Below are 10,811 nucleotides of genomic sequence, written 5' to 3' on the forward strand. Positions count from 1 at the left end.
CAAAACCACAGATAACATACCCATCTCGCAATGTTTGGTTGCCTTAATTAGCAAGGCACCAAACCAGAAGAGAGCGAGGTAGAAATGGCTTGTAGTCCAGCTGAGATGAAAAATATATGTAAACAAGGAGGAATGGTGTTAATAGCTTAGAAAATTCATGTGAATTAATGAATGCAGAAGATGGCATTTAAAGATTAATTGTTCCTTTTTTCCTGTTCTGAAGATTTTTGTTTCATTTCTGCTAGATCTCCATACCTGACATAACATTTTGTGTGCACATACGTACATATGCTTATTCTCAAGTAGACATAGATACAAAAGAGATGTAACTCTGAAATCTGGGAAATTATTTCAGTGCCCTCCCTCAAGAAACAAAAGAGTATGTGTTGTTACTGATGTTTGCCTGCTGTAATTTTTGCCTTTTTGGTAGTACTGGATTATCTTGATGTAGCTGTTTTCAGTGGCACTAACAGTGATCCATTTCCCTGGTGATTTTTGATGATTATCTTAGCAGCTGGTTAAAACATGCAGAAGAGGGACAAAACAAATATTATGTCTATAAAAAGCTTGACATTGCTTTAATTCCACCAGTAGAATGAAAACAAAGGTTACGTACATCAGAAGCTTTTTCCTGATGTTTTGAGAAGATGACCTGATGATAAATAGAATGATTTATTTTGAACAGTGAGTGAACTTGATGAGCCGTTTCAAAACACTGTATTTGGAAAAAATGCGCGTTTTTGTAAGGACAGAGGTTTTGGCAGTTTGGGGAAGTGAGGGTACAAGGACTGGCTCTGTGTACACAAACTAAGGAAAACTTTTGTAAAGTATTCTGTGTTCACTTACAGCAAGAACTATGACATTTAACTTTCTAGCAGTTTAACAGTGAATCAGAGGAAACATACTTTTTATATGGTGTGTACAAGTATAGTTGTAATATTAACAAATCACAGTCATGTCTGGACTAAATCCCCCATATCTTTCCATTCCAGATAGGAAGATTAAATCAGAATCTAAATTTTGAAAATGTCCTCATCCGTGTTCTTGGCTATATAAACAACATGTTCCTGAACACCTCCGAAATGCTAGATATTGAAAATCTACAGCCAGCTTTTGCAGCTTGAAAATCTTTCTCTAAAGTAATTGTAAAGTCAGGGATAAAAGGTGATAGCTTGGTCAAGAATGACACATTTATCTAGCCAGTGCTAGCTGGTTTGAACTGATTGAGAATTGACACCGCAGAGGCTATGAGATAACCACAGCTGATCAGTGGAGAAGGCAAGGCAGCAAAGAATGCAAAGTCCTGCATTTCTGTATCTCCCAGGGTCCGAGTTTCTGCTTTGTCAAGGATGGGGAACCCTTAGGATGCCGTGTCCTGTCTTCAAGCCACGTGTCAGACCTACCAGAATTTTCTGATGTTATATGGTCAGGAAATAGATCTAATAGGGAAGCTGGCTCAGCAGTGATCTTGCCTGTTCTTAAGGTCCTTCAGCTTCGAATTCACCAAACAGTATTTTTTATTTCGCTATCTATAAAACTATATTAATTTCTAATTCTAAATTAAGTTCTAAATTTTTTTCTAATTTTTTTAAAACAACTTTTATGAAATGAATTTTGCTTTCTCTTCTGAACATTCTTTCTTGTCTGACCATAATGTGATTAGGAGAAAGGAGAGGACCGTTCATGTCATGAGTTGTGTAGTTGTCTGTCTATCAAAGTTCCTTGGGAACTCTCTAAAGCTAGTGGTAATAGTGCCTCCCTCCACTCATGAATCACTAAAGCAAATTTACAAATGCAAATGCATGAGAGCACATTCTTTCCTAGGGTGATTTTACATGCTGGATTTATCCCTACTGTGCAACAAGTTCTTCCACACATTAGGATATTTCTGCTTTATGAATCTTAGTCTGTTACCCAGCACTTCAATGATGCCGTCGTTGTTCTTGTTGCTGGTAATTCAGCCTGATAAGGAGCAAACTCTGGACCTGTGGAATTGACTCCCTTCTTCTCTTTGGATCCTGAAGTTGGGCACTGTGTTGTCCTCAGAGCAGCTTGTTAAATGTAAATGATGATGTAAGCAGTGTGCGGGATGTTACATGGCATCCGAACCTGTCTTTGGTTCCCAGAATGATGGGAATGCCTGAAGTTTTCACCCTTTTTTGTGGGGAACCAAATCTGGGAATCTCTTCCAATCAGGAAGGAGTTTGAAACTTCTGACTGTCCCACTTCTTGTGGGTTAGTACTCTGGAGCTCCACATCCCTCTGCTTTGCCAGGCTGTGGTGTACCGGTATCCAAAGCTCAGCCTTTCAGATAGGCATTTCACCATGGAGGCAACACAGACTTTTTTCCTACTAAGTGATTCCTCATGATCTTTCCTTAAGGCTTCACCGTAGTTCATGCCTTACCAACTTCTGATGAGTTATCTTTGATGGCCATGATTTCTCTGATGCACAAACCCTAGAGCCTTCGCATGCCCGGGGTCATTAGGTGTAATGAGTTCAGCCTCTTCTGTTTCTGTTCCAGTGTTTACAATAAGCATGTCTTTCCTATCACTGAATCTCCTCGAAATATGTTGCTCTTATTCAGAAACTGGAGCAGGGATCTCACAAGTTTTCTTCCCTCTTTAGGGACCAGGTTGTAAGGTAACAAATTAGTCTGTATTTCTGTGCTGTCCCACCCGTTCTAGGTGTGTCCAACCCCACTTACGGTACAAACTTGTAAAAGGGCTGCTGTTTTAAGACCCTTCTCTGTGGCACAGTCCAGCCACAGGGCTGGGTTGCTCTCTGTTTTCTCTCCTGGTCCTTGTTCGCTCCCTGTACTAGAGTAGCTATGTAAAGAAGTCCCATCTGTTCTGTTTCGTTATCTAACTATTCGGGCCAAATCTTTGTTCCGGCAGTCCTGCAGCATTCTCCCTGTGCTTGAAGCGATGCTGCTCTAATCTTCTTTCGTCTCCTTCCTGGTGGGATCTGCAGTCCTAGCTCAAGCAGGCTATCTGCATTACCATAGAAGCTGTTTCATCTAGGGTAAGTTGGGCCGGGCTGATGAATTTCTGCAAGTTGTGTCCTCCAGAAGTGGAGGAGATCAGCCCACTCTCCTCTGATGCACAGACCTCGGCCCAGATAAGTATCCATCACAAGGGTACACTTATTTCCGTCAATGCTGATACACATTGTGAAGAGCTAGAACTGTTTTTGATTGAGATAACAAACGCACTCTGAAATGCCAAGATTTTTGTTTATTTATAAAATTACTTGTAAATAATTTGGTGATTGGAACTATAGAAATAGTTGAGATCAGTGCAAATAGGTGTTAATAAAGTGTTCCTTTAAATGGGTCTTGTTTCCACGGTACAATGGAGTGACACATTAAATTTAGAGTGCTTTATTTTAAGAAACAATCTTTTTCCCTTTTTTTTTGTGCAAGGAAAGGTTTGAAATGATTTCTCAGGAACGACTTCAGTTCACATGGAAATGTTTTGTTAAATGATGCTAACGCTTGGATTTTTTCCCTAATCACTGAAAGCTGTGTCAGAATTTTGTAGAAATGTTCATGGTATGAATGTTTTTAAAAATAGCTTTTGCAGTACTGCCTGGTCACAGTTCCTCTAAGCAAGTAAGTAGGCACAGTCCATGGAGCTATTCCTGTTCCTAAAATTGTTGGGGTTCAACCATCCAGTCTGTATCATTTGGTAGAACCAGTGACTGTATGTCAAAATCTTGGGGACCTTTGTTCAAAATATGCTGGTTATAGTTAATTAAAATTTTCCTTTCCACCTCCTAGTTTTAAAGATTCAGCACCAAAATATATTTGGAAATCATTAACTTAAGTTTGCCCTTTTACTTGCTTTCTTTTGTCTTGCAAGCTCATTCCTTTTCTTAAGGCATCTGAATGCCTAGGAGGACAACTGTGACCTTTAAAGTGAAGAAAGAGATATTACTGCACTTAGCATGTTGCGGTTTGGTTTTTTTAAAGGACATTCAGAACATCAATGTAGGTGGCTTTTTTTAAAACTAAATGTGCACTTAAAACACTTCTGAAAATGCTGAAATGTACTTGAAGGAAAATTACCTTCTGAACTATCCTAGACTTTAGATTCTTCTGCTGGAACAAATTATATGGTTAGCTTCCCTGAAAACTTGTTTTTCATTTTTAAACGTGTTCCCCTTTTAGATAAACAATCAAAGGTGGACATTTTAGCAATGTGTTTTCCTTTTGTTTCAGTTTGTTTTTTTTCTTCCACACGCTACTTCATGTGCTCTTCCAACCCACATTTCGTTTGTCTTTGGCACTGAGACACTCTTACATAATTTTTCAAAAATACAACAGTGTTCTGCTGTAATAGTCCAAAAGGCTACAGCTTGCATTTTTGCAGAGGTTTGGGATGATCGCAGTAGAATGGTGTATTGTTTTTGATAAGGCCTGTTTTTGGAGGGTTCTTAAATGCCTGTTTCTCTGCTGTTGGCCTCTTCTCAAGTTGCTAATAAACAGGACTCTACAAGGGAGTGGGTGACACAACTTTAACTTGTGTCACTTCTCAAATACAGCACTTCAGTTTCTTTCAGGAGAACAGCTTAAAGAAAAGAATGCTCCGTAGATACCACAGCTGCCATCCTTCATTAGTTCCTGTTTACATGCTTGGTAATGAATATTGTGTATTTTTATCTAATAAATTTGTATTAGCCTAAGGTAAGCTTAATGCAGTTAATTCTGCAATCGTTCACACGTTTCTCATGTAAAGGAGAAATAGTTTCTTGTAGGTCAGCACAGCTGCTGCAAGGTGTGTAAGGGGAGAATCCAGCCTGCTGGAACAAGATGTGGATGTATTTTAGAGTGCTGCATTTGAACTGACGGATATCCAGCCTAGGAGCTGCATTTAGGTAAAGTGCATGAAAGATTCAGCTCCTGAATGGTTAACTTCCACTGTTTGGAGTAGGTGTCAGCTCTCTCTGGCTGCAAATGACTATGAGACAGGCCAAGGTGTGACCTGAATTTGGATAGTTGCAATATCATCTTCTTGAGGTTTGAAGAATAACTCTCAGTTTGTGACTTTTCCTTCTCCTCTGTCAGTCTCTTTTGGGTACCTCTATTTAGTCATATGTTTGCTTGTATGTGTACACACAAGGCTGTAGGGGTAGAGCTGATACATATCTTTGATTTTCCCCTGGCGCGGGAGCTCACTTTTTCTGTTAGCCTGGAGCTTTACAGTGTTGCCCATGTTGTATACTACTGTGGTAGGCAGTGTGCAAATACTTGTCAGATGAATGAATAGTTCGTATCAGTAGGTATGTCTGTGGTTGTATTGATACCAGCAATTTGATTGCTGTGCGGGAATGGAGTGGATCTGCAGTCTTGTGGTGTCCTACCTGGATCGAGTCCATCTCCTGCCTCATATCTCTCTGCAAGGTGCCTGTGCTATAGGCAAGTGGAGAACCGTCAGGGTGTTATTTATGGTAATCTCTAGGAAGAAAAAAGCCATCTCCTGCATCCCTGAATCTCCCTAAAGTAGAGAACATCCCCAAATAGGCCAGAGGAGACGCTCACTGCATAGTCCCCGTTGAGCACCACCGCTCCTGTGTGGTGCTTACTGCCGTTGCGTGGTCTCACTGCCAGCTTTAGATTATTGTCCCCTCTCCAGCTACCTCTTAGAGTGGGGCTGGAGAAGTGACGTACAACCATCTCTTCTTCATCCGCTGCTGCTCGTGATCCTGCAATGATTACACTCGGGGCAGATTCAGAACTCTGCCTTTTAAAATGCAGCCATAACAAATGTAGTGGGTATCGATTAACAAACTGTTAGTCCGGGGTCTGGTGCACAGAGCCTACTCTAAAATGGCATTTGCTTCCCTACTGCACATGTAGTAGTGTTTTAACAAGTAATAGATTACGTAATGAAGTTTCTGCTGTCTCCCCTGGGAGTCAACTAGACAAACAATGATTAGGAAATCTGAGCTGATAATTGTTTAAATGTTTTGTTTCTTAATAAAACATTTGTTAATGTTGCCCATCCTTGGGCAATTTTGTATTATCCTAAATAGTTCCTTTTCATTCCTCGGTGCTTGTGTTTCCCAAGTATTTGTAAATCACTACCAAGTCTTCCTTTCCCACAGGCATTGCTTATCCTAACTGTTGACTGAAAATCAGTCCCTCCATCTAATGACTCTGTCACTGTTCTCTGAACTCTTTCCATTTTACATTCTCCATCTGGCAACAAAATGTCCAAAATTGTGCGCAGGCTGCAGATGTGGTAGCTCCATAGCTGTAGAGGCAGGGATCTCTCACAAACCATTGTATGTCGGGATCTAGCTGTTTCTGGGATCAGTACTGTGAAAATATGAAGTCATTTGCCCCAAGCTTCTCTGCCCAGGACACCTGGGTGTGATGAGAGATTTGTAGTATAAACCTACTGAAGTTGCGTTGTTTTTCTTTACTCCATACCCCATTCCTTTTTTTGGCTTTTCTACACCCGCAAACACATTTCAAGCTCTCATTCTCCTCAGAATTATAAGGCTTTTCAAGCCCAGGCAGGATCTGACTGCTCTCCCCAGTCTGCTGTCGGCAAATAAAAGCCAGCAGGTTTCCAGGCCAGGCCAGCTGGGATGTGTGATAAGGGACCCTCTGCTCTGGTTCCCTGCCCTGCCTCTGCTGTGTCCCAGGTTCTGTAGGAGTCAGAATTGAGCTGCCATGCGTGACCGTCACACTATTTTCTCTATTGGTTTCCCAGCCTAATGAGCAGCATGTTTTGCATGTGCTTTCCCAGCAGTACCCCACAGTCAGATTCCTGCCCTAAGCTGGCTGCGCAGCTCTTGTCCCCCTGTCTGTTGGGTCTTTTTCTGCTGTTTTTTTTTCTGGCCTGCCTCCCACTGGCCAGAGGGGAAAGGAGGTGCCTGTATGTAGTCTCTGTACTTGCGTCAGGAGGAAGGTTGGGCAGGAGTTGAAGCTCTGTGTTTAGCAATGCCTTACTGTTTAGGATAGACTCATTGGGTTTCTCCTGTCCATTGACTATCTATTTTAGGTACTGCATCTAATGGTTAAGGAAAAAAAAGAAAAGAAAAGAAAAAAAATGTGACTGCACATGCAGGAATTCAATTTCAGCAAAAGTATTTCAGTTTTCATTTGTGGTATCACAGGTTCATGAAGTGGGGTTTTTTTTCCTTTCAATTTAACAGGTTATCACCGCTAGCTTATCACCGTTGTTCTTTGTCATGACTGCCAATGTACTAACAATTTCTTGGTAAGTGCCTACCTCAGCTTTTTTCTTAACAGTAAAAATGAATTTCCACACAGTGCTTCATGTGGAAATACTTTTTAAATGTCAAGTTCTATTAGTGCCAGTAATATTTTGCATGTAAGGAGAACCAGGTGTGCAACAATGGATGCGGTACAGTAATACAAATAGAAGAGTGTTTCTTCTGCCTCTGTGGGAGAACACGGACATTTTGGACATTAAGCCTCACCGCAATTAACTCAGCATGTTTTACAGCTAGACAAATGGATGCAATAGGCAAATGACCCATTCAAAGTCACACTATAAATTAATGGTGGAATTGGAAATAAAACACAGGAGTCATGGTTTGGTGACAGCACCTTATTAACCAATAGAGTGCATTCAGGTTTCCCTAACACAGTGCGTACTGTGAATGCATAAAATGAAAATAGTAGAAAAATGAAATAATGATAACAAACTTTTTCCAAAGCTGTATCTGGATTTTGTAACATGTGGCTATGCATTACGGATCACCTAACCTGAATTTTTTAGGTAGTAATATAAAGGATTGGGGTGCAAACTCCTTTGGTCAAAGACAATGTTTTTGGCCTGTGTCTGTACAGCACCCAGCAAAAGGGAATCCCAGCCCATGGCTGATGCTCCTAAATGCTTCTGCAATGCAAATAGCAACTAAGCATGGGGTTAGGCATGTATCTCTGAGGGCAGATTTGTTGTTGGAAATAAAAATCTGCTTACGTTTGAAAAGCTTTAAGCTTCCTTTTTTCCCCTCACAGTTGGATTGCCATCCTAAAGATTCAGCTCTGCACTGAATGGAATTAGCATATTCTTTTTTCAGGTGTGATAAAGAAGTCACAGGAAGGAGAATCTGTTTAAACTAGCCCCATATAAATATGTGTGAATATGCATCCCCATATGTATGTTAGGCACGTGTAATCTCAAATACTAAAATAAGTCAGGTAATTTTTTTTAGCTCTTGGAATATGGCCTATGTGTGTAAGAGGCTGAACGAATATCAGTGTACCTAAACCACTCCTAGTCTAGACCATTCACTTGCCATTCCTCACCATGTTTTACATGTGTTTGTGCAGGTCTGTCATGTGCGTGCTAGAGGTAGGCTTTTACAATATGTATGTATTCACTGACATGTATACTAAAAAATCATGTGTACCTTTGTTAATGTGAGCACATGGACCCATACAGTTGCACACATACTACATGTCCTATATGCACTGAAAGTAATATAAATGATGAACACATCTGTATCTGTGAAAGAAACTTTGCTTTAGCCCTTAGGCCACTGTTATGCTTTGATTGTCATAATTCAAAAAGATAACCATTTCTTTTATTTATTTTTATTTATTTGAGTTCTGTTGTTTGTGCATCAGCAGTGCCTTGGCTTATCAGCAAAGCTCTGGAAATAGTTTGTTAGATGGTAGCAGCTGCAAAGCACTCATGAGATCATTAATCACTGAGTTTTTTAGTGTTGCTCCAGTGTTGTCATGGACAATATCGTGTGTTAATTTCTGAGTGATGGGCAAATGCAGTTAGCTGTCACCCCACAGTAAACAGAAGCCAGAGGATTTGCCAGATGGTAAATTGAAGGTAAATCAAGGGTTGGCGTTTAGCCATGTTTTTTGCTCTGCTTCATCTTGAAGTTATAATGATGGTTTCTATTAGCCTAGTAATCTGGATTGCATGAGCACGTGGATACCTGAGATCCAGAAAGAAGAATCCTTCAGAAAGGGATTCTTCTTCTCTGATGTAGGACATAAGATATTAAAGAACAACTTAGATGCAGGCACCTTTTTACAGAACAGGGCTGTACAGTTTACTGTCTTTCGTACAGAATTGCCAGTCTAATTTTTAGAATGATACATCAGAGATAGGTTTCTTTTTTAAAGTCTCTGTTAAAAATGTAGAAAACAACACATCTATAGAAATGAAGAAAAAAAAAAAACGAGTCATTTCTAAGGCTCTGTTGGTCTTAGGTCTTCCTATGTGCAGTGGGTTTTTTTCTTTAGGATAAAGAATACGTTATCCAACCTTAGCTTCCAAAGGAATTAATGCAGAGGGCATGTTTATAACTGGAGCTGAAATCCAGGCAAGACATGGGGGTTAACCCTCTCCGGAGAAGAGTGCTCAGAGGATGTTAGTGATTACAGGCAAGCAGACTCATGTGTTTCAGATCTTTTTGAAAAGCTTACAGCCCTCGCAGCCCTTTGCTCCTTGTTGGTAGTTCCACATCCAGAGGTATTCTGTCTCCACAGTGGACTGTCTACAGGCTGTCTGTAGCACCTACTTTCCAGGGCTGTTTACTCTGTAATTGTAAGATACTGTACTGTTGTTATACAATGTTTGTTCCTCTCAGGAACAAGGGCAATTATGTGATTTTTAAAACAGCTCACCAAAGCTAAGATTTAGGTGAATGTAATGCTATTAAAGACCAGAGAGCCTTCAGCTTTACATGCTTTTTTTTCCCGGGGAGAAAAAAAAAAAGCCCTCTCACAAATGAACTTAACAGAAGTTTGTGTTGTTTATAAAGTTCATTATGGAGCTTTTCTGTTTCATAAGCTAACTAAGCCATGAGGCTAAGATGAAAGGTCAGTACACTTAGCTTTGCACTGTTATGAGAGGGGAGACTAGTCGGTATCCTACCGTATTCCTGTCAGCTATGATAGATAGCAGAGGAGATTTGGGGATTATTAACTATTGCACGGACTGAGTGGGTTGATAGCTTATTTCGGTGAATGGTTTTGTTTGTAAAACCATTCATCCTGATTTGGAGCCCTGCTTTTAGCCTGAGTCTTGGAGAGAAGCGTTAGTGCCACCACTGTGCTGTGAGCAGCACAGGAAGGAAGCGCTTGGGCACACATGCCATTTCGGCTGGGGCAGGTTCTTTTACCAGGTTCCTCACAAAGACAAGCAAACACGGGAATTTCTGCCGGCCTCGCTATGCCGGTGGGATCTCCCAGAGCAAAATTCTTTTTCCCCAATTTCCTCAGTCCCCAAAACCTAGGCTTTACATCTCCTCCTGACTTGGTCGAGTGGCAAGTTTTCAGGACGGAACGCAAACAGAAATTGCAAGGGGGAATCATTAACCTGATGAGGTTCAAACTCTCCTGCCTTCCTTTCCTGTCCTTGCTAGTGTATGGGTGTGCAGCTGTTCTTGTAACTAGGTGCAACCTTCTCCATCTAGATTTCTGCCGGTGTATTTTCACGTGAATACCACCAGCCCTAAAATATAGGAAGGGTGGTTTCTGATGAGATCAGTTAAATAAGACATTTCTGGTTTCAGCCTTTTCTTAGCAAGACGAACGAAAAAATCACCTGGGTTACTGTCTCTAGGTTGCAATGTGTTTAGACAAAATAATACCTTTCTCTTAATGTTGTGCTGTTTGGCATTGTATCAAGTAGAGGGACTTGCCTGATGCTAAATTTGTGGTATACTTTGTTTACAGCCTTGTGATCGGTGGAGTTGGAGAAGCTTTGCTTGTTTACACTGAAAGGACAGGCACATAAAGAGGAACCAGATCTCGCCAGCTGGAAAAGAGCTGACTTGCAGCCTAGAGACCCTATCATAAATAA

The 10,811-nt window shown here is 40.8% G+C and overlaps 1 protein-coding gene across 1 annotated transcript in view; it reads left to right on the forward strand.

The window, feature by feature from the left end:
- The window catches only part of TMEM241 (transmembrane protein 241), a 62,991-nt gene extending 52,190 nt beyond the window's left edge, over positions 1-10,801 (forward strand). Inside the window, exons 14-15 of the mRNA XM_009331492.1 lie at positions 7,168-7,232; positions 10,685-10,801. Of these exons, the coding sequence (XP_009329767.1) occupies positions 7,168-7,232; positions 10,685-10,745 (126 nt within the window). The 3' untranslated portion in view covers positions 10,746-10,801. The remainder of the gene's footprint in view (positions 1-7,167; positions 7,233-10,684) is intronic.
- Positions 10,802-10,811: the final 10 nt, after the last annotated feature.

This window comes from Pygoscelis adeliae, unplaced genomic scaffold, assembly GCF_000699105.1.
Source record: "Pygoscelis adeliae isolate BGI_AS28 unplaced genomic scaffold, ASM69910v1 Scaffold108, whole genome shotgun sequence".
Lineage (NCBI taxonomy): Eukaryota > Metazoa > Chordata > Aves > Sphenisciformes > Spheniscidae > Pygoscelis > Pygoscelis adeliae.